We start from the raw sequence: 25009 nt of genomic DNA, 5'->3' as shown, positions 1-25009 counted from the left end.
AAAAAAGAATTTTATCATTGTTATTGTTAAATTATTAAAATATTAATTAAAAATGTATCGTTTAAAAAAAAAAGAAAAAGAATTGAGATAGATAACAAATTTTATAGCCTAAAATTTGAATGATTTTACCGTTCAGATATATAAAAATAAATTAATATTTCATTCAAGTTTGAATATTAATCATATTATTAATTTATAAACAATAGTAATTGTTAATACAATTTTTAATTCCAACTTTTATCGTAATAATTTGATTTTATAAATTAAATAATTAAAATATTATATAAAAAAATTTTTAAACATAATAAAGTTATAAATAATTAAAGTTAATAAAAAAATCAAATAGATTATTTTATATTAATTTTAAAAATTACCGCCACTTTTAGAAATAAAAAATGTCGGACGGTACGACGTCACACTAGCGGAAGTGACATTACTACGTGTCGACTCCACGTAGATTTTACAACAACGATCAGGTTGGCATATCAGACGTCAAAAAAAAACACTCCATAAAGTTTTCTCAAGGAATAACCACTGTGAGTAATAATTTAATTATTAAAAATAATTAAACAATAATTAATATAATCAACAATATATTTATAATATTAAAAATCTCAACAACACTCAAGTGAAAATTAAAATAAAAAAAAAAACCAATATTATCAATAATATTTATTAACTTATAATTTATTAAATAGTAACGTCGTGTCAATCTGTCGAGTAATCATCATTGTCAGTGTTAAATGGCTATATGTTCTATTTATTTCATTTATTAATATTAAATTCGTTTTATAATAATTAATGTTAAAAAAAAAAAACAACAAAAAAGTCATTCATTTTATGCTCAATATTTTTACGTCTGTGTTGTTGTTGTTGTTGCTATTATTATTAATTGTTTTAATTTTATTTTTCAGTATTTTATTGTTAAAATAAACATAAAAAACAATAAAAAATGGATCAAGTTAAAAAATTCACTGAGCCAAGCCGCAAGTTCACCAAGGACAGCATCAGACTTGTCAAAAGATGTACAAAACCAGACAGAAAAGGTATGTTGTTAATATAAATTTAGAAAAATATTATTGTTATTTATATCATTAAATATATCAACTAATTTGACTATTTTACTTTGTATTTTCTTGGTAGAATTCAACAAAATTGCTATTGCAACTGCAATTGGTTTTTGCATAATGGGATTCATTGGATTTTTTGTTAAACTTATCCATATTCCAATCAACAATATCATTGTGTAAGTAAACTAAAAAAAAAAAAATTGAATAATTATTATTAGTTATATTCTGTTGGTAATTTAAATTTGTTTTTTTTTTTATTTGTTACAGAGGATCATAATAAATATTACGGAAATTAAAACAAATTAATATTTATTGTTAAAAAAAATATTTTGATCACTTCCACCTTTTTTTCTTTCTTAATTATCAGTTATAATTTTAGTTATATTTATAAATAAAAAAAAAATAATAATAAAAAATTGAATATGATTTCATAAAAGAGAAATAAACAATTTTATAAAAAAAAAAAATTAATAAATATGTATATCGTGAATTAATTGTGGCTTTATAAGTTGTGTAAATGTGCTGAATGAATTTTATAATTAAAAAAGAATATTTCAATTGACTATTGAATTTTTTATTTTTAAAAATAAAATTATATTAATTATCTAACAAATAAAAATAATAACAAAATTATTAATCAGCTATATGTTGAAAAATAAAACATAAATAATTAAATTTTAACATTTTATAAATGAAATTGTTTGTTAACATGCTGTTGCTCACTGGGGCTGTCAGTAGAAGTGGTTTGCAAATTTTACAGGTTAAAAAAAAAACAAATAGTATAAAAAAATTAAAAATAGTATTCAAGGCACTTTTTATTTTGTTTTCTGCAAATATTTTTCTTTTTGATTTTTAAACATTATTATTTATACATTTATTTATAAAAAGAAGTTATTTTCAAAGCTGGTTATAATTTGTATATTATTTTTAGAGAAAAGAAAAAAAACAATAACATATTATATGCTTGATAAAATTATTTTAAAATTAATAAATTATTACAGAGTGTGCATTAATTTAAAAATGAATAATAAATATATAATAATAACTAATTAAATTTTTAATTGACAAAATATTTAAAGATATTGTTAAATAATAACTTTACAATATTAACTTTTTTTTTGTTTGTAACACATCGGCAGTTTTGCTAATAAGTATTTATTATTTTTTAAATTAATGCACACTCAAAACGCAACACAATTTTTTTTTCATCTTAAAAAAAATAAAAAAAAAAAAAATGCAAATGTCAGCTATGAATTATAATGGACGTACTTGGCAGATCTCAAAAAGTGCATCCAATAATGGCAGCATTAACAAATTCAATAATTATTGACAATTTTTATAAAAGCCATTAAAATTATACTCAAAGAGTTTTTTTAGATAATGAGTATCAAGAAAGTATTTATTATTAATTTTTTAATTTTCATTTGTTAATTTTTAACATCGTTTTTCATCATAACATATAATTAACACCTGGCTAATCATGAAAACGCGTAACATGTTCAAGTAATTATTGTATTTTCATCACTGAATAATCATATGATTCTCCAGTTGTTCCAAGTTAATAAGGAAAATTTAAAAATTTTAAAAAATCGAAATTTGCAAAATTTTTAAATCGAAATACCTAAGTATATATTTTTTTCATGAAAATAATTTGAAAATTTTAACGATACTGACTGGAGTATAACTTAAGAGTTACACAGAGGTATGTCGTAGTTAAAAAAAATATATATTTATAATAAAAATAAATTTTTAGTTACGTTAAATAACGTTTTATATAAATTGCTATAAAATATTCATACATACGCAATGAAAATAATATTAATTAAATATATCTGATAGACTTATTAGTAAGTTGGTATATCATCTTATTAAAGCACCATGGCATATTTTCATAATTAAACATGAAAATCAAAAAAAAAAAATATAAAAAGAAAAGTTATTATAATCTGTATATGATTTTTTTTTTTTTTCATTTTGATTGGTTTTCTTTTTTTTATTTGCTCAGATCGAGCAATGTGTCCTGCACTTTAACTCGTTACTCGTTACACAACTCAACTCTCTTTTTTTGTAAACAAAAAAAACTTCTTTTTTCTCTGTATTGTTTTTATTTTTATATTTTTAATTTTTTTTGGCTTAAAATTTAAGATTTTGATACGACGAAGACGTTTTTTTTTTTTATTCATTTTTTTGTCAACTATACAATCGCTGCCACGGTATCAAAGGAATGTCTCAAGGTGTCTTCAAAAAAAAATAATAATAAATAAATAAATAAAAAAGAAGTTACAAAGAAAAAATAATACATAATGAAATTTAAAAAAAAAAAAAAAAGAGAGCAAAATGATAAACGATTTTTAATACTCAGAATAAAAATTGTGGACGTTAGTTTTTTTTTTTTAATCTATAAATTATTTTTTTAAATATCCAAAAAAAAAGTCGCCAACATTTAAAATCTATCGAAATTATTCGTCCATGGAATGCATAGTCTTTTCTTTTTTTTTGTCAGATTTTTTTGTTTTTTTTTTTTTGAGTAACAAAATAAAAAAAAAACATTATAACAATAATAATTAAAAAAAGGAAAAAAAAAAAGAAAACCTACTCTTCAGGACTCGTTTTTCGAGACCATGTAGAGATCAAGGTGATTTATAATAAAAAAAAAAAATAAAATAAAATAATAAAAAATAAAACTATACTGTGCATCCTGAGTCTGAGGTGGGGACAACAAATGGACTTTCTTGTCTGTAGAAATCTTGTCCAGTTGTATCGTAATTTTCAACCTTGACTGTATAATCCGTGACACAATTCTGGGGTTGATTAAGTGATGGTTGTACAAAATTATCTTGATAACTTGGTAATAATAATGGATCATGATCATTATTACTATTATTATTATTGTTATTTATATTATTATTATTGTTATTATTATTATTAAATTGTTGATAATTATTATCACTATTATTAATATTTTGTTTGATACACGTTGGTGTATGTAAACTTAACATATCAACAAGCCTACGTCTTTGTGTTTCTAATTCTTGTATTTGATTTTTTAAATCATGATTTTGTGATTCAAGTGTTTCTGATTCTTGTACAAGTATAACTGTTTTTTCACGTTTTTTCAATCTACATTTTGTTGCTGCTATTTTATTACGTTCTCTACGTCTTCTTCGTCTTTCCTCATCCTCAGGTGTTAACTAAAAACAATAAAAATAAATCAATTACATTTTGATGAGATTTTTTTTTTATACTTTTTAAATCCCTTTGAAGAAAATAAATATATTTCTTCAAAGGGTTTAAAATTAAATATATATGAAAATATTTAATTTTACCCCGGCATTATTATTGCTTGAATCTTCATCATCTTCATCATCACCACTGTCTTCTTTTCGTATTTTTTTATTGACATCATCAATACGTTCACTAGCTCGTCTTTTAGTTTGCAGTGTAAGTTTTAATCCTAATTAAAAAAAAATAGATATTAATAAAATGAAATGTAAATATGAAAAAGTGTTAATTAAATGATGAATATTTTATTTAATCAATTAACCTTCTTTGATAAGTTGACTACAAGTATGTTGTACACTTGGTGGACTTGTATCACCACTTGAACTTGTTGAATCTCTTCTACCCTTATTACGTTCTTGATTAAAACCATCAAATGGATTTGTCATTGCAATTAATGAATTAACAATTTCTGGTGTCCTCGGTGTGACCTCAGCCGCCGCGACGCCGAGAAGATTCGCGGCAGCCGTTTGGCTAGGATTTATATTTACATTTAGATTGTACATTATTCACATTTATCATTGAATCTGTAAAATAAATAAAAATAAAAAAAAATATTAATTAATTTGTTATGCGTATATTTTTTTCAACATTTATTACTTTTTATAACATGACAATAAATTTTTTTTTTTTATAAATAAAAAAAGGGTTTTCGCATGACTAAATTATTATTCCCATGAGCTTGGCCTTCAAATTATAAGAAAGGCTGTGATATAATCAAAAATCAACTTGTTTATTTCGAGGTCGTAAAATTATTCTTCTTCTTTTTTTGATCCAAAAATAACAAAATGATTAGGATTTTTGGGAATAATAAAATTAAATCAACCTTAATTAACGGATGCTTTCAGATATAAAAAAAAACAACAACAATAACAACTTATACAATGAAAAAAAAAAATTACATTTTGTTTATTTTTTAAATATATTTCCGTTTTTAATTTATCTAAAATTTAAAAAGTTCTTTTTCTTTTGTCAAAGTTCTAGGTCTTCATTCAGCATTGACTTTTTACACGTGATTTTTTTTTTTTTTTTAGTACTTTTATTATAATACCAACACATTCATTGTTGGAATTTTTTAGTATGTAACAATATTCATTGTGACCTTCAATAAAATGACGTAATAAATATATAAATCGTGAAAGCAAAATTAACAAGAGAGAGAAAAAAATATTGAATAGAAAAATTTGTTTAATAATTTCAAGAAGAATAATGTGTGTGGCAGGTGAATTTTAAGTGACACACAAAATTATATTGTTGTAAAAAAATTTATCAAACTGGGTGGTCTTTTTTTTTATGTCAATGAGACTGTCAAGAACTATTTTCAACTTGAAAATTATAATTTCAGGTAGTTTTAAAATAAACTATATATATCTCGAGGGTGTGGTATTTCATTAATTTAAATTTTCATTCATTTAGAAAAGAATAAAATAAAACAAGTCTATTATTGAGTGCTAAAAAAATATTTAACAATTTATTTTATACAAAATGTAATGGCAAGTAAGTATGTAATGATTATAAAAGCAAAAAAAAAAAAAAAAAATGTATATACTATATTTTATTTGAGTGTTTTGGGCTGTTGATTTTGGTAAAGTTTGCCAAACAAGGGACACGATCAATTTCATTTCGTAAGAATTTTAAAAGCAACTCTCTTCTCTTGTATGTCTAATGCCCTTTTTTTGATTTTTATTTTTTATATATATATATATCCGGCTTATATATTGCCCTTCTCTTTTTGTTGAACTGTTGAAAATTTATTTGTTAATATGTGTAGTGGTGGTTTAATCATTTATTCAGTCGTTTACCTTCTCAACTTTCATGCTGTTTTATTCATTTTGGTTGGCTTGGTCGTTGAAATTTCGTGTTTTCATATGACAGACACAAATGGACTACGTTTTATTATATTATATTTTTGTGGTTGCCACACACACACCCATTTTAAGATAAAGCTTTAAAAAATTAAATTATAGCTAACTATTTTGATCATCAGAAAAAACATGATTTGACCTATATATTTTTGGAAATTAGATTTTAAATTTTTATTTAAAATTTAGCATACAAAAAAAAGAGTAGAATTTTTTTTATATTTTCAATTTGTTAATATTTAAAAAAAAGTAATTATATTATTGCTAAAAATTTTATCTGAAATTATTTATTGAAAGTATCAAATGATAATATTTTATTTAAATAAATAAATATTTTTTGTTAATTTTAATTATCTTTAATTTATTTGTAAAGTTTATTTATTAATAAAAAAAAAAAATTTTTTTTCCTTTATTTTTATTGGCAATAAATTTATGTTATTTATTTGGATAAAAGAATTATCTGAAATAAAAAAAAATGTGTACATTATCGTTTTGTATAACTCCGGTGGAAAATTTAAAAAAAAAAATACATATTAATAGTTTTTAATGTTAATAAACTTTTTAGGAATAACAAAAAAAATTTGTGTATAAATGCAAAGGTTATTAAATATCAAAAATAGAAATAATTTAATTTTGCGATTATAACTTTTTTTTTCCAAGACTTGGTTTAACGATAGCTTGGAAAACATAAAAAAAATTTTACAAACTATTAACAATAAATTTAAATAACAAAAGGCAATGAAAGACGAAAAAAAAAATTTATAAAAAAATAAGAAGGATAATTTATAAAAAGAATAATATTTTAAAAATTAAATATTATTTTTTTATTTTTAAAATTATTAATAAAAGAGATTTTTAAACTATAAATAAAATAGATTTTCAAGTTATTATTTAATAACGTGACTCGAGCACGCAATTTTATTTTAATTTACTTTTTTTTTTTTGCATATTGAATGTCAGGCTTATCGAGAACGAACGCGATTATATATTATTAAATAAAAAAAAAAGAATAATATTGAATTACTTATAAAAGAGCAACATTGTAGAAATAAAATAATTATAAAAAAAAAGTCAATAAATTATTCTATAGTATTGTACAGAAACCCATAATTAAAAATTTCCCATTTAAAAAAAAACTGACCTTAATTTAATTTATCAATATTGTTATTTTGTTCCGTTTGATAAAACACAATTAATTAAAAAATAAAATAAAAAATTGATAATAGTATTAATTAATCAAATAAATTGTAAAAATATTTTAATTAGATAATTAATTTTTATATGAAAAATTTCGTCTGGAGTAAAATAACTCCATAATTTTATTTTTGGTAGTTAAAATTTGATGAATGAATTGAGTATTATAATTACAAGTAATTTAAAATGTTTTTTGTAAATTTATAAGATGAAATTTTAACGGCAAATAAAGCCAAGTATAAAGCAAACAATAAACCAACCGAGTAGAACAGTGTAATGCTGTTTAAAAAAATTATATATATTTAAAATGGAGCAAGTATGCTCATCTTGAATTACGCAACGTGTGCATTAAGCCTTGCCGGCAAAAGACCATCTGGCAAGAAATATTTTATCATGATTTTTTTGAATCCATCACATATACACATTTCATGATTTTTTTTTTTACAAATAAATCACTAGAAAATTTTAACTACAATTATTTCAACACACAACAAAAAAAAAAAAAAATAAAATATTTAAGAAATTCTCATTACTCATTTTCATTTATCTTTGGACTAGTTTTTTATTTTTTCTATTTTTAATGGAAAAAAAAATTTAACAAAGTCATAACTCATTTGTCAAATAAAATAGTCAATATTTAAAAAAGCAATTTGTAGTCAATGTGATATGTTTCACACCCAGTTGAGTGGAAAAGTAAGACAAAGATTTTTATTGTGCAAGAAAAAAGAAAAAATAAATTGATGTTGTTATTTAAATTATAAGAAAAAAAAAAAAAAAATGTTTAGAAACAAAATGACAATGTGTGCTTAGTTTAGAGCCAAAGGAAATGATTAAGTCAACAAAAAAAAATAATATATAAATAAAGAAGAACCAAGGCTGTTTTGAAAAAGTAAATTAAAATATTTATGAATTAATATCGTATCTAAATATGATTTATATCATATACGATAAAAAAAAATTAATTAAAATACTATTAAAAGATTATTATTATTTTTTTTAATCTTTAACTGCATATTGTTGAATAGTTATTCCATAAAAAAATTAATTTATTTATAATTAAATTTAAATAAACGCAGTACTATTCAGTTTTAGAGAAAAAAAAAAAAAAAAAAATTTACTTTTTTTTAACTTAGCATGTTTTAATGAACAATAAACATTTAATTTTTTTTTTTTTTCTATTATTTTCAAATTTTATATACTCGTCTTTCTCATGCAATAACTTTTCTAAATATATTTATTTTTTTTTTTCTTTCTAATTTTATGTTTTGACCACACACAATACGCTTGGTGTTTATCATAAAATTTATGCTTCCTGTTTCGGCACAATATAATGTTTCAATGTTTTTTTTTTTTTTTTAATTTTATTTTAACGTATACTAAAATACAAGAGAATGCAATAATAAAAAATTATACAATATTGTTCTGTCGGTAAAAGCCATGACTTTAAAATGATCTTTAAAAAAAATTTAAATTAAAAAAAAAATTAAGATTTTTATTACCGAAAAAAATATGTTCATTCAAAGGACGTGTGAAAATAAAAATAAAAATTATAGATAAATAATAAATAGCAGTGATGAGTGGTGGGTTTTTTTATTAAGTGTAAATTAAAATGACTTTTATTAATAGAGATTGATTGCACCCTTAAATACCCGCATCATTGCAACAAGTAAAAATTATCATGAGGGCTTGTTTGAGGTCAAAGGGTTTTAAACGTGCATTATTATTCTTTTATTATTATTATTTATCTTCTAGACATTAAAAAAAAAAAGTAAAATTTAATATTTATATTATTTATGTACTATAAATTGTCGGCTCATTTATTTAAATATAATTTTCAATAAATTTATCATCAAAAGATAATGTTAATAATAAATAAATATTATCAAAATTCAAAAGTCACTCAACGTTTTTTTTAAATAAACAATAATTCTTGTTTTTTAATTAAAAAAAAATAAATTAACCCTAATCAATCAACAAATTTTTGAACTTTTAAAATAACATTTATTTTTTTTTTTTATTAATATCATTTTTAAAGATGCTGTAGGTATAATTTTTATTTATTTATTTTTTTATTTCATTTAAACACAATAAATCATTTGATTGGCTGCTTGCTTCAATTTGACATATATTAAATGTACCGAGTCAACTTTAAATGCAAATTTATGAGCCAGATGTTACAAAAAACTTTTACGACAAATATTGTTAAAACATTTTTTTTTTTTGATCATATAAAGATTTTTTATTATCATTATATCTTAAATATGATCCTTTTAATTAAAAACAAAACTATTTATTAATTTTATTTTTCCCATGTATGATTTTTTTTTGTTATAAAAAAATTACGAAATCCTGGCAACGCGGTTATTATTTTTCGAGAGAGAGAAAGATAAGTAAACAAAAAGAAAAAAAAAATTTCAACGAGTTAAATAATAATAAAAAAAAAAAAGTATATATTTTTATATAAGAATTATTATTATGTTTTTTTATCAGCAACAATGTACACACCTACACATGAACCATTTAATGAAATTAAAGATTCTCGCAATTACTTTGTCATTTGCATTAATGAGACACTTTGTAGTTTCATAACGAATGCAAAATTTCCACCGGCCAGTTTGTGATTAGAATATTATTAAAAAACAATAATAATATTTTAATATTAATAAAATAAAACAAAAACAAATCATCAAGATAAATATGATTATCATAATTATTATAGCGATATGCGAAGAGAAAAAAAAAAAATTGCTAAGAAAAAATTAAAAAGATAAAATGATTATTTATGAATTGGACAAACGAATCTAAAAAAATCGATAACATTCAGACAACAAGGCCACGAATGAACCTTGAAATTGCCGAATTTAATTTATTTTTTCCTTATTTTTTTTTTTTTAAACTCAGACAAATAATAACGCCAACGCAATATATTTTTATTACATTTTTTTTATACTAATAATTATTGACAATTCAACTTTTAATTAAATTATATATTTTTTTTTTATATTGATATATTTATTTAGATGCAAATTTACGATTTAAAATTGTAAAAAAAAAAACAAATTTTCTCGTAGATTATCATGTCGGTAAAAGACCAAAGAAAATTGCAATTATTATTATTATGTATTGCATGATAAATACTTGGTAATGACAGTCAGTAAAAATGCCGCAAAAAAAAAAAAAATATACTTATAAAATATTCACAATCATGAAAGACACGTTTTGTTTATACATGTCCTAGTTATTTTTCAAAGAATACACACTCGCTTTCATTAGAAAACACATGGAAAAAATATATATATGTAAAAAAAAACTTCCATTTAGATTTATTATATTTTTTTCAAATAAAATAAATTATAGAACGTTAAAATATTAAAGGCAACCATTTACGGAGCTATAAAAAAAAAAAAATTCAACGAAATTTATAAACAAGGATATAAAATTTTTATAATTTTGATAATAATAAATATTAATTTATCTTATCACCTATCATACTGATAATAATCAACGATATAATTTATTATTTTTTTTCTCAAGTTGATATTGAATAAAACCCACGTGTCACTCAACAGCCACATTATTAACACAATTAAAAATATTGTTTGTATATTGTTTTCTTTATCAATTAAAATAAAATATATATTTTGACAGTACGAAAAAAAAAAACCTCTAAATACTGAGAAAGACTTATAATAAAAAAAAAAAAAAAAAAATGAGTAAATTTTTTTTATGAAATTAGATGATAAAAATTAATTTAAAATAAAAGAAAATATTAATATTAATTTACCTTATGTATATTCCAATAATTGTTAATCCTTTTTTCACAAATTAAATAATGTAAACAAACTGGTAAACATCAAAAATTAATAAAAATAAAAAAACAAACTATTTGTTGATAAAAAAAAAAAAAAAAAATAATTGTTAATTTGTCGGCTGCCGGCGCACGACTGTGGTGTATCAACGGCTGCGACCGGCCTAGATTGTATATACGACTCTATTTTTAGCGACAGTCGTCATCGAAATGAGTGTTGATTGGTTGTTAGTGACGTGAGTTTGTAGCTGATTTGTCAGACAAGAAGTGAGAGTCAAGAGTAGGGAGAGAGTGTGTGAAGCTGTGTGTGACTTTGTATATACACACTGATCACGTTTTATTTAATTTTTTTTTTTTTATAATATAACTCTTTTTTTTTTTAGTTTTTTATTCATTTATGTTTTTTATTTTATTTATTTATTCATTACTGGTATACACATGGGTGTGACTATGTGTGGCACTACTCAAGACGACATTTGTTGACATGAAACTGTCAGAGATGATCCCTCTAAACACACCAACCACAAAAGTCAAACTCTTTTTTTTTTTTGGTTTTTACTATCATATTTCAAATAAATTTTTAAATTTTATCCTCATATGTGTGGCTATTTATTTATATAATAATTATATTTAAATTATTGAATATTTTCTATTTGCAGACATCAAAAGAATTAGAATTTTTGAATTTTCATTTTTGTTTTTTTTTTTTTGTAGATTAAAATGAGATTGATTGGCAAGTAAATTTTATTTGGCTAGTTTATGTTTTGATAAATTTTTTGATGTTTCATAATGTCGAGTATATTTAAACAAAAATAATAATTTTTTTTAATTTTAGTTTTGTAGAGGATTTTTTTTTTTTTTCATGATTAACAATAAATAATTTTTTTATTTATTTTATTATGTAACTTTTTATAATAAAAAAAATTATAAAATTGTTCGAGTTTTAAATTTTGTCTAAATAATTTCTTTACTTTTTTAATTGTTAATTTTTTTGATAATCATGTATGATAATTGAAAATTAAATTTATCATTAAAAACATTTCTAATTATCATTATTTAAATAATATAATTTTTATAAATTATTTTTATATTTAGGTTTGTCCTTCGATTGAGAGAGAAAATAAATTTATATATATATATATTCCAGAGCTTGACTCCCGCGCAAATGTAGGCGTAACTATTTTATTTATTTTTTATTATTATTTATTTATTTAATTTATTATATACGATGAGATATAAAATAATGCAATATCACTGAGATTATCCTTATATTATTTTCAAACTGCATTCAATTTTATTGAAACAAAAAAAAAAAAAAAACAAAAAACTATTTTTCTAATTTGTTAATTAAATAATAATTATATTGTCCTCAATTATTTAGAATCATTATAAATCAAATCAAAGTTGACTTTTTTAGCTGTTTAAAAAAACTTTACGACTTCTTAAAAAAAAACCTTTAAAATGACTTAATATAGCTTATGTTAAAATATAAATATTTACTATCACTTGTCTTTAATTCATAAATAAAACTATTTTTTTTAATAAAAATAATAATTATGGTTTATATTAAAGTTAGTCATGTGTTATTTAACAAAAAAAATTCCTCAAGATTTATATGATGGGATGGGCTCTCAAATGACCATTAAATAAAAAGGAAAAAAAAATATATAAACAAAAGAAAAAAAAAAAATGTAATTACATATAAAAATAGAGGAATTATTAAAATAAAGAAATAAAAAATGAGCATTAAATTGATAATGATCCATTGAAAAAAATGCGAGAAAAAATTGTAGAGCTTTTTCCTGTCATGATTTTATTGCTCATGATGATTATGATCGATCAGATATGTTGAACAATGTGGTTAATAATAGATACCTGACTAGAATTACGTCGTTTTTTTTTTTCTTTTTTTTAAATAGTTTTATTATTTCAAATGTAAATTTGCTTCTGCATGCACTTGACAAATGACAGTTTATTATTTTTCATTATTTTATTATTTAAATGTATATAAATAAATATTTATTGATTTATGATCTTTGAATAAAATACAACAAATCATGTGGTATTTTAATTAGTTTTACTGAACACTCATATTTATCATGGCATATATTTATATTAAAAAAAAAAAAAAAATTATTATCGTAATTTGAGACAGACATATTCTGGCTTTGTTTATTTTTATACTTTCAAATAATTTTAAATGGCATTTCTTCAATGAAAATATTAAATATTATATTTTTTTTATAAAGGGTAAAGAAAATTTATGTGACGAGGTTGAAAAAACCAGTAGAAAAAAAAATAGCAAGACGAGTTAAATATGATAATTTGTTATTTTTTTATCATCTAATCCTGAAATCAATTTTTTTTTTTTTTTAAATGAAAATTGCGTTTTTATATTTTCAATTTAAAATCTAATTTATAGTGTTAAAATTTAATTGAGATATTTAATTTTTTTTAATTGAATAAACTAATATAAAATGAGATTAAAAAAAAAATATATATTCTGAATATAAATATTTACTAACTAATATTTATGATTTCATTACAAAAAAAAATTAAAAATTAAAAATTAACAACACAAGATTGAAAAAGAGAGAGAGAAAATATATTGACCATTTAAAAATGTCAGCGCCCATATGACTGAAACTAATTTTGTAAACAATAAAAAAAAAAAAGAAAATACTATGTTTAAAGATTATTTTAAATATTATAAAAGTCGTAACCCTCCACCAAAACTTGACGATGTAATTGACATTGACAGTGCTTGTAAAAAGGTAATATAAAAAAAATTATTAAATTAATCAAAAAAGAAATAATATTTGTTTACATTTGTTATAATTTTGAGGTTATTCAAGTAGATGTGAAAGATGTAGACAACACCAAGACCTTCATTGTTGACAAGTGGGGATTGAAAGCAACATCAACATGGAAAATTTACAAATTTACAGACATTCCAGGTAAATTAAATTACATATAATTATTATTTATTAAAGCTTATCCATAAAATCAACAAGTATTTTTGTATTAAACAACTGGGTAGGGCTGATTTTTATCAGAAATCCTTTCACCTCAATTGGACAACGTTACTGGATCACCAAATGCCTCAGGGATTACTCAAGAAAACCAAATAAACTTAACATTGATGCTCATGATATAATAGATGATCAAGAAAACTGGTGGAGTATTTACAAAAGGTAAATTAATTTAAAAAAGTTAAATTGTTAATACAATTATATTAATTTACAGTGACAATGAAAAAAGTAAAAATATAGTTGGTAAATTAAGATGGGCAACACTTGGTTATCATCACAATTGGGATACAAAATACTATTCAGAAAATGATAAATCACCAGTACCATATGAGTTGAATGAAATGACAAAATTATTATCAAATTATTTAGGATTTAATAATTTTAATGCTGAAGCAGCAATTGTTAATTATTACAGAATGAATTCAACACTTGCTGGACATGTTGATCATTCTGAAAATAATATGGATGCTCCATTATTTTCAATTAGTTTTGGACAAACAGCAATTTTTCTTATTGGTGGTTTGAGTCAACAAGAACCAGCATATCCAATTTATATTAAATCTGGTGATGTTATTGTTATGTCTGGTGAATCACGATTGAGGTATCATGGTGTACCAAAAATTTTACGAGATGAAAATTTAAACTGGAAACAGGATAACCCAGATGAAGCAAATATTTTTGTTGATTCTGATGATTGGAATAAAGCTAGTGATTATATTGATGATGCTCGTATTAACATCAATATTAGACAAGTTTTAAAAATTGGACAGACAAGTTTAACTGATAATTATCATTCTAATTGATTGTAAATTGTTTGTATATATATTTTAAATTTGTAATATATTTATTAGCAATGTTTTCTAGTGCTAAAAAAAATACTAGTTAATTGAATATTTAAATAGGTTTTTTTCCATCAGTTTATTTTAAAAGATTTGATAAATTTATAAAATCCCAAACCATTATTGAAATGTTAGTTAGAAAATCATTTGAATACAGTATTTTTCTTGGATTTTCATCAACCATTATCTTGACTAATTGTCTTGTTGAATTTATGTCAATGTTTTTCTTTGGTTTTATTAATATTTTCATTGATTCTTCAATTGCTGAATTAAGACATCCGTAGGGTGAATTTATTTTTCTGTTAGCCATCTTTATTTTCAAGCAGACTTTAAATCACTCCAAAAATTATCAAATTAAATTATTTATTTTATTTATATCATTTTTTTGTTTTTAATTAAATTATTAGTGTTACCTTTTTTTGATATTTATTTGCTGAAAATTTGCTATATTCATACGAGCAAGAATATCCTTACAAGCACTACCGAAAATTCCAGTTTCCCAATTTTTTTTATATCTTGAAACAACTATATTTTCACGAATTGTCAAACTTTCATCAGTCTCAAATCCGTACACGTAGTAACCACGATTTTCCATTGTCATTATATTTTTGATATTTTTGTTTTCCTCCAAATTCAAAATACTTTTCATAATATATATTTAAAAAAAAAAAAAAATATATAATTTTTTAACTAAACAATAATTTAGACATTTTTAACGAAAAATTAATTTTAATTTATCAACATTTTGATGATTTTATTTTATCTTAGATAAATAAAAAATAAAAAAAAAATGAATACTGTTTTTTTTTTTTTTTTAATAAAAACCACGAGATAGTTTGCGCAAATAATTTTTAAATAATTTCTAACAAGTGAAAATATATTATGTCGTGGCTTTATAGACTATCAAATATAATTTTTTTGGTAAAATATTCATTTTTATATGTTGTTGTTAACTATTTGTAAGGTACTTTTTTTAGTGCATAGAACAATTTTTCTCTTATGTTTACCAAAATATATGCCACGTTAAAATACACTTCAAAGTTACATTGCAATAATTGCATCATGATGTGTCAAAATATTATTTTTATTTTTGCGAATGAGAGAAAAAAAAGTTACAATAACCCACGATTATTAAATAATATAATTATCAAATATTTAAAATGTTAGATTCTATGCCTGGACCACTTGCTCGACGTTCAGCGTAAGTTAAATAAATGACTGAACTTTAATAATACTTTAATAGTCAAATAATCAAATTTGATACTTGTTTTAAAAATGGAAATACTTACTGTTATCTATAGTTCAATCGTAAATATTATCATGAATTGTGGTTTCAAAAACTACGATAAATGTTTTAAATAAAATAATGTAACAAATGTAATATAATTACTTACTGTTCATCTACCCTGAGAAAAATTCAATCAATGTCAAGCATTATCGCCTTATGAAGTCAGCTGTATGAGTTTCATGCAAAATACTAAATTTTTAAAAAATAAAAACGATATAATATTAAATAAAAGATAATAAATATAACAAATATATAATGTAATATAATTATTATGGTAAAATAGCTACTAGTAACAAATGTTGATTTTTTTTTGCAGCCATTATATCAATTTAGATAAATAATATTGAATATAAAAAATAAAATAACAAGCTTTTAAATACTTGATAAACGAGTGAAATGAATTGAAACATCAAATGTGTAGTGAAATAAAATTTTTACTTACTTATTAAAAAATAAAACACTGTATTATTTATGCACACACTAAATGTTCAAATGACATACGTAAATTATCTGCAGCCAGTGTCATTAAGGCGTTGATATAACCCGAATTTAATTTCAATATTTAATGTTATTAAATATAACATTACATTATTAAAATAATGAATTTTTAAATTCTTGTTGAAAAAGTAAAACGAAATAAAAAAAGAATTAATTATTTCCTTGCGCTCAAAGCAGCAGGTGGTATATCAAATTTGTTTAAAAAAAAAAATACAGTTGTAAATTATTTTGGTAAAGTGCATTCAACAAGAAATTGCTTTAATCTAAATATTATAAAAATAAAAAATATAAAAAGACCTGAAAAGAAATAAAATAAACATCCTAATTTTTTCTAGAAGAATAAACTCTGTATCCTATATATTCAAAATCAATTCCTGCAAATACCTGAAACACATCCTATTCACCCCCGTCTACTCTGTTTGAGATAGACAGGTTGATGTGCACACCTTGATCAATCAACTACCACCATTTATCCTGGTTATTCAATTTTATAATTTGGAAAAAAAAGAAAAAAGTGATCAAGGTGAGCTATACGAGTCACAAAAATATATATATACAATATAAATATTGGGAATAATTATCAAGTAGTTTTAAAGAATTATATCATAAATTCTTTAAAGTTACAAGCTTGTTGATGCACTTTACCTCGAGGGATTGGTAAAAGAAGTGACCAGAGGGCCTCTTACCTTTTTTAGAAGTTCTAGGAGACGCAGCATTCAGTAATTAGCATATATACAATACTGTACATGTATATCCTTCAGATACAGCAACGCCCTGAATGCTCCAATGATATATCAGTTTAGTCATTTTTGTTTAAGGTCTCAGTTTTAATAATGGTGTTTGATAAATCACATTGGCCCATTTAATGTTTTAGCCACTCTTTTTGTTATCTATAGACATAAGAAATATTCAATAAATATTATGTTATTTTTTATTTTTTTCTAATATTATTATTATTGTTTATACCTGAGGTAATTTAAGATTGTTCATGTACTGATCTCTGTTGGGACTTGATCAACTTTCAATTATCCAAGAATACCTGTATAATTTTTAAAATAAAAATATTTTAGCAATAATTTAAATAAATGAAAAAAAAAAATTATAAAATAAAATAAAAGTATTCAAGACCTCTCCTAGTTCAATAAAAAATCAACATAAAATGTGTATAATAATGAATTAATAATGAATTGTAAAGACACTTGTGTAAAGATATTTATCCAAATAATTCCTAGCCATCTTTTTGTTGAAATATTGATTGTTATTTATAGTTTATAGATTGGCAAATGTTGAACAATAACAACAATGAGTGGTACACAATAGAGAGAGCATGAGATTCAATAATACCAGCACCATGCGATGGCCTTGATTACTCCAATAAAAGATTGATAAAATATCATGTGCATGGTCTCCATGCTTATTTTGTTGCTGGTTCAAGTGTACCAGTATTTGATGATTGTTAAATTGTCCTGGTTGTTCATATTCTTTTTTTTTTTCATTATGTAAATCAGGTGACATAATACTCATATGTTTTTACCATTGATAAATTTGATGCAACTGTATAGCAATAAAATATAAAATTATTATTGAATAAAAATACTTTTATTTATAAAAAATAACTCACTGTATTTATAGACACTAAACACTGACAATATGAAAACCGATAAAAGCCTCGAACAATAGATCTCTTGATCTTTATAAAAATTGACAACCCAAATCTCAAATTAATATTTTTTTTTTGTTATAATTCATAATAAAAAGTACGTAATTATGTTTATGCACTGAATAATTAATAACAATAAAAAAACATAATATTTACACACTATTTGTCCATCATTTAACAAATAAATATAGAGCCTTGACATATCCATTAAAATTCTCAAAATCCCCAAATAATTTATAGTACATTTTATTTAGAATAATTTAATTGATTGAATTAATAACAATTTATAATTATTATTGCGTAAAGAAGTGGAAAAAGACACAACTCTGAACGACACAAGAGTGGAATATATTGAACACAGATTAAATTTTACTCGGATAAAAAATGAAGAAAAAAAATTAATAATAATTAATCAAATCGTGGATTAAAATAAACGCGAAAAAAAAGTAAAAAAAAAACTAGATAAACAGAGTGCTAAAGGACTCACCTTTAAGACAGCCGACGAGAGAGACAGACAGACAAACGGACAGGAAAATATCGAAGCAGGAAACAGATTGAGTACGTAAACGCTCTATCCGGGTAGGTCCCATTCGGAGAGCAAGCAGCAGCCAAAACGGTCCACCAGGTTCAAATCTCTGCAACTCTGGCCAGAGTTAAATGTAGAGCCCAGGATGCCAGCAGTTCAAGCAAAGTCCAAAGTGGCCAAGAGCTCCTACGAGGGCGCAAGCAGCAGCCAGGGAATATCCACCAGATCCCAAGAGTCCAAAGTTGTCCGTGATCCAATTTTCCCAAGCCGTCCAGGGTCCCAGTGAAGTTGAAGAGATGTTGACGTCGCCGGATAACAATGAGTAATGACCCCCTGCGGCGTAAAAACCGCGCTTTTATAGCCAAAGGAGTGGAACGAACATGGTTACCCTCACTTTTTGCAAATTGGCCAATTAAAAATGAGTATATATAATTTCATTGGTTGTTTTGCAAAAAGTGGGAGTACTATCTGCTCTAAAAAGTCTATAAATATATGCGTCAAAGGGTTGGATTTTTTTTATTCAACGCTGATCATCGCTGGGGGCAACATCACTGCGTGACATCTACGCATACAGCCGTCTGACTCATTCGACATGACTGACCATAGTCAAGGATGCACAGGGGGTGCCAAGCGTCATCATACAATATTGCGTGAGATCATCCAAGGGTTTACTAAACCAGCTGTTTGTCGTCTTGCTCGCGTCGTTGAGGTGTGACAGCAATTGGGCATGCTTCGGCGCCTTGCTCTCCGGATGGAACTGACCCGGATAGAGCTTAGTCAAGCGTCTACGTCGAGGAGTTTGAATTTGTTTCCTGTATCCGTCCGTCCGTTTGTCTGTCTGCCTGCCTGTCTTTTGGGGGTGAGTCTTTTATCTTTCCTTTTTATCCGTTTTTTTTTTTTGGCTTTTTTTATCGCGTGAAATTTTGATCCACGTTTTTCTTCAATTAATAATTTTTTTTTTCTTTATTTTTTATCCGACTTAATTTTAATCCGTGGTCATTCATTATATTCAATTCTTTTGACATTCAGTGTCGTGACTTTTTACACTTAATTTCTGCAATAATAATATTTAAATAATTATAAATTATCATTCAATCGATCAATTAAATTATTCTGAATAGAACGTGCTATAAATCAATCGGAAATTTTACAAATTTTGGCTAAAATTAATATAGACACATTAAGACTCTATTTATTTGTTAAACAATAGACAAATAGTGTGTAAATATTATGTTTTTTTATTGTTATTATTTATTAAGCATATTTAGCATAGTTTTCATCATAAATAATTATCAAAAAAATGTAAAATATTTTAATATCAATTTTCTATTGCTTAAGGCCTTTGTCGGTTTTTATCGTCAGTGTTTAGTGATTATTTTTTACTATATTGATTTGTTTAATTTAATATTCATTTATTTATTTGTTAATGAGATTTCCATTTACTTTTTTTTTTTTTTTTGTTTTTTTCGACATATTTATTTAATTTGCCTTAGTCTTCATCTAGCAGCTCAAATCTAATTGAGATATATATTACTATTACAATTTATCCATTTTTTTTTAAAATTTTTTTTGATAGTTTAAAAATGTTGATTTTATGTTTTAATAGTTTTTATTCTTTTTCTTTTACAGTCAAGAGTGTAATAATAATATGTTGTATTAACATTAAAGTGTAATTGAAATGAAAATTAGTGGTGAATATTCTAAAAATGATTTTAGTATTGAGAATAATTTTTAGTGGACAAAGAATTTTATGGTTGTGTTAAAAAAAATTTCAAGATTAAAACAAGTAAACGTAAATATACCAAGTGCACTATTTTTAAATTTTTCAACAATTATATATTGATAAACTATATTTGTGTAAATGAGTTCGTGGAATTTTAAAAGTGCTCAATATAATTTAAACTATTTTTTATGCCTAGAAAAAAAAAGAACGTGAAAGAATAACTATGGTAAATTTTAAAATGTAATTTTGAGATATAAGAATCTATTGTCCTTTCAAAAATAATTCAAAAAATATTCTCAGAATATCGTGTATTATGACCGTGTTGTGTGCAGTTCAGTGCAGTGTAGTGCTTGTGTGTGATTGAACTAGCTGCTGATAGAAATAAACACATGATATGAACATCTTGATGACCAGCGTTGGATGACGATCATTCGCTTAAAAGGTAGGGTTTAATTCAATTGATTGTATTAATATACTTGCATATGATTTGCGATAAATATCAATAATTTATTAGGATATTTGTTCAAGACTGAATGATAGTTCCCAATATATTCTTTAGGTCATCATATGATTTTTGAAGTAAAATTTCTTTTGTTATTTTTTATTCTGCTCTATTTACGTAATGATAATTTAATACTTATGCAATTGTACTACTATTTTTATAATCAATAATTATATGTGCCATTTAAAGATCTAGTGCACTTTAATTGCTCCCCAGAAAATGCATTGATAGATTATTAATTAAATTTATCAAACAACTAGAGACAGGTTTTAACCAGTCCTTAAAAACGTTACATTAGTAGTTAAAAATTTTATAACATAATATAAGTAATTTTTAAATTAAAAAAAAATAAATAAAAACATGGCGCTTTAATTTTAATACAGCAAACTTCCGTTGGAAATCGGGCGTTACAATCGTGAATCGAGTCAGCTGATCAACGTCGTCCATTCTGTTGGATTGTTGAAGTGTTAAAATAAAAATAATTGTGTCTTGATTAATTGTACTCGTAAAAATATGTCGAGTAAAGATAGATTACCAATTTTCCCTTCAAGAGGGTAAGTATTAAATTATAAATTAATTACTCAACTATTTATTAATAATAAATACATAAATTAACAAAATATTGTTTACGTATGTTTATCGATTCATGACAACTCGTGACACTTGTCTTGTTGAAAACTGGGTGTAACCATGTACCAAAAAAAAAAAAAAACTATTTAAAACATATACAATTATTTAAATTAAAAGTTTATACAATTAATTTTTTATATATTGTTAATTTATATATTTAAAATTATTAAATTTATTTGACAATATCAAACAGCAATTTTTTGTTTCAATATAATGATTATATTATTTTTATTTATAACAGGGCTCAAATGTTGATGAAGTCACGTTTGGCTGGAGCAACAAAAGGCCACAGACTTCTTAAGAAAAAAGCTGATGCATTGCAAATGCGTTTTCGTATGATCCTTGGAAAGATCATCGAGGTTAGTTGTCTTAATTATTAAATAAATAAAATACAAAATACAATATTATAATTATATAAATAATTATTATAAAATTTTTAAATCTAGACAAAAACATTGATGGGTGAAGTTATGAAAGAAGCAGCATTTTCACTTGCTGAAGCAAAATTTGCAACTGGTGATTTTAATCAAGTTGTATTACAAAATGTAACAAAAGCACAAATTAAAATACGTTCAAAAAAAGATAATGTTGCTGGTGTTAATTTACCAGTATTTGAATCATATCAAGATGGTACTGATACATATGAACTTGCTGGTTTAGCAAGAGGTGGTCAACAACTTGCTAAATTAAAAAAAAATTATCAAAAAGGTGTTAAATTATTAGTTGTATTGGCATCATTACAAACAAGTTTTGTAACACTTGATGAAGTTATTAAAATAACAAATCGTCGTGTTAATGCTATTGAACATGTTATTATTCCAAGAATTGAAAAAACATTGGCATATATTATTTCGGAATTGGATGAATTAGAGAGAGAAGAATTTTATCGTTTAAAAAAAATTCAAGATAAAAAAAAGATTATAAAAGCTGCTGCTGAACGAAGACGTTTGGAATTAATTTCAGCTGGTGCAGTTGATACTGATCCAGCTAATATGCTTGATAATGAAGATGCTGATCTTTTATTTTAAAAAAATTAACGTGTCTCCAGCAAACAAGACATGTACATACATATATATATTTTTTTTTTGTTTCCAATTTAAATAATAATTTTCAACAAGTGTTGTCTAATTGAAAAAGCAAATAGTTTTTGTGCTTTCTCATTTTCTCAACCTCTTGTTATTAATAATAATTATAATAAAAGTAGTTATTATTATTTTAAAATTATTTTCATGATTGAGATTCGTGTACATGCGTTAATATTGTGGTCATGTGTCATTCAAGCTGGTTTTAATCACTCCACTGCTTGCATTCTGTATAGAATTTAACGAAAAAAAAAATATATATATATATTAACAACAATAAATAAGTATTCAACATAAAATATTCTTCAAACTTTTAGCTTAATGCATTGATCATTGAAATTAATATTCAAATGATTACAATTAAATATGTAAAATAGATATATATTTTTTCTTTTTTTTTTTTGTTTTCAAAATTAATTGTTAAAATTATAATAAATGAAATTAAAAAGAAAAAAAAAATTCTCTTAATAAAAAAAAATATATATATAAAACATGATTAATAAACTCGATTATTTTTATTATTATTTCATCTGTGGATATCATTACAAAATAACTTGTATAACATATTATTATCATGAGTTGACAACAAAAATATACAATATCAAATATAACAATTTTTTTTAATTCCAATTTTCTTTGTTAAACTCGGTTTTTTTACTTTTGGTTCTTTTTTTTTTTTTTTTGTCACTCGTGGACATAATAAATTTGTCAATTTTAATATTTTCAAATATAAACTGTATGAATTATTTATTATTATTTTTAAATTGAGGCAGGGAAAAGGTTTAAAACTTTCATTCGTTTTTTTTTTTTTTTTTTTTTGTTTGTTGCTTTAAGCAAATTATTTAAGGGTCAGTAATCGAGTTGACTATGATTACTCAAAAAAACATCATCACATCACAAACTAATATATATTAATTAATAATTAAAGTGCTTTTATTGTCACACTTTCAATGATGAGACACTTAACACCATTGACCTAATCTAACGATCAAACGAATCATTTTGAATTCGGTATTTTAAATAACTTTGTTGAATCACATTTTTATTGTGCATAGATATTATTAAATACTTATTGTTATTAATCTTTGTATTGTTGAATTTTTAATATGTTATATATCTTGAAATATCTAAATTTTCAAAATACATGCTTTTTATAACCTAATTAAAAATATAAAATTATTAAATAATAATTATAATAAGGAAGTTATACAACAATTAATTAACATGATAAAATTATATGATGATATTAAAAAAATATTGTGAATACCTTTGTTTTTTTATTTTATTTAAATGCATGCTGAAGAAATTCATAAAGATGAAGAAAAAAAAAAAAAGTAAATGACAAAAGAATAAATACTTTTAAGGAATAAGGAAATTTTTAATTATTGGATTATCTGATCGTCATGCAGGACAATGCAGTTTTATTATGATGAAGACCTTGAAACCAGCATGTTTTGCAATGTTGATTGTATCAGCAATTAATATATTTGCAAGACCTTGACCACGAAATTCTTCATCAACACTTAATATACGACATTCAAATAATTCATCAGTATGATATTTATCATATAAATCAATTTTATCATTAACTTGATAAAGAAGGCCAAATATTATTTTAAATTTTTCATCATCAAGAGCTGATAAACGACGTACTATTTCTTCACGTTCACAATTTTTAGATATTCCATTGAGAGCTAATCCAGCAATCTAAAAATGATTTTTGTTTTAATTTTTCTTTTAAATTATAAATTATATTTTTTTTATTATTTTAAATATTAATATAATAATAATTTAAACTCACCACTCCATCATCAGTAACAAGCATTCTTGAATATCCTTGTTTTAATGTATACATACAATGATTTTCAAGTTCCAAATGTGCTTCACCTTTTTTACATAGACCAACACCATTATTAAGTGGTTCATCAGCAAAAAAATTGAATCTAAGATGTTCAATAACTTCGTTAAAACGATTTTTTGGTATTGCAATAGCACCAAGTCGTCCTGACATTATTA

General features: G+C 23.1%; 5 protein-coding genes across 5 annotated transcripts; 3 read left to right on the top strand and 2 right to left on the bottom strand.

The window, feature by feature from the left end:
- Positions 1-430: 430 nt before the first annotated feature.
- Positions 431-3244, top strand: LOC122854650 (protein transport protein Sec61 subunit gamma). Its single transcript, XM_044155496.1, has 4 exons — positions 431-536; positions 915-1046; positions 1144-1246; positions 1338-3244. Exons 2-4 carry the CDS (start codon positions 953-955, stop codon positions 1345-1347), a joined length of 207 nt encoding a protein of 68 aa, XP_044011431.1. The 5' UTR covers positions 431-536; positions 915-952; the 3' UTR covers positions 1348-3244.
- On the bottom strand, positions 3020-11378 carry LOC122854649 (activating transcription factor 3). The gene is made up of 4 exons (XM_044155495.1): positions 11190-11378; positions 4615-4876; positions 4397-4524; positions 3020-4261 (listed from the first exon to the last, which is right to left on the bottom strand). The coding sequence occupies exons 2-4, from the start codon at positions 4853-4855 to the stop codon at positions 3755-3757; spliced, it is 876 nt and encodes a 291-aa protein (XP_044011430.1). The 5' UTR covers positions 4856-4876; positions 11190-11378; the 3' UTR covers positions 3020-3754.
- Positions 11379-13845: 2467 nt separating this feature from the next.
- Positions 13846-15048, top strand: LOC122853742 (nucleic acid dioxygenase ALKBH1). The gene is made up of 4 exons (XM_044154160.1): positions 13846-13987; positions 14059-14170; positions 14254-14407; positions 14460-15048. The coding sequence occupies exons 1-4, from the start codon at positions 13850-13852 to the stop codon at positions 15046-15048; spliced, it is 993 nt and encodes a 330-aa protein (XP_044010095.1). The 5' UTR covers positions 13846-13849.
- Positions 15049-21691: 6643 nt separating this feature from the next.
- Positions 21692-23173, top strand: LOC122854646 (V-type proton ATPase subunit D). The gene is made up of 3 exons (XM_044155491.1): positions 21692-21835; positions 22153-22270; positions 22358-23173. The coding sequence occupies exons 1-3, from the start codon at positions 21795-21797 to the stop codon at positions 22937-22939; spliced, it is 741 nt and encodes a 246-aa protein (XP_044011426.1). The 5' UTR covers positions 21692-21794; the 3' UTR covers positions 22940-23173.
- A 1126-nt stretch (positions 23174-24299) lies between these two features.
- On the bottom strand, positions 24300-25004 carry LOC122854647. The gene is made up of 2 exons (XM_044155492.1): positions 24795-25004; positions 24300-24700 (listed from the first exon to the last, which is right to left on the bottom strand). The coding sequence occupies exons 1-2, from the start codon at positions 25002-25004 to the stop codon at positions 24395-24397; spliced, it is 516 nt and encodes a 171-aa protein (XP_044011427.1). The 3' UTR covers positions 24300-24394.
- Between the last annotated feature and the right edge of the window lie 5 nt (positions 25005-25009).

This window comes from Aphidius gifuensis, linkage group LG4, assembly GCF_014905175.1.
Source record: "Aphidius gifuensis isolate YNYX2018 linkage group LG4, ASM1490517v1, whole genome shotgun sequence".
Lineage (NCBI taxonomy): Eukaryota > Metazoa > Arthropoda > Insecta > Hymenoptera > Braconidae > Aphidius > Aphidius gifuensis.
This window is presented reverse-complemented; position numbering and strand designations above follow the sequence as displayed.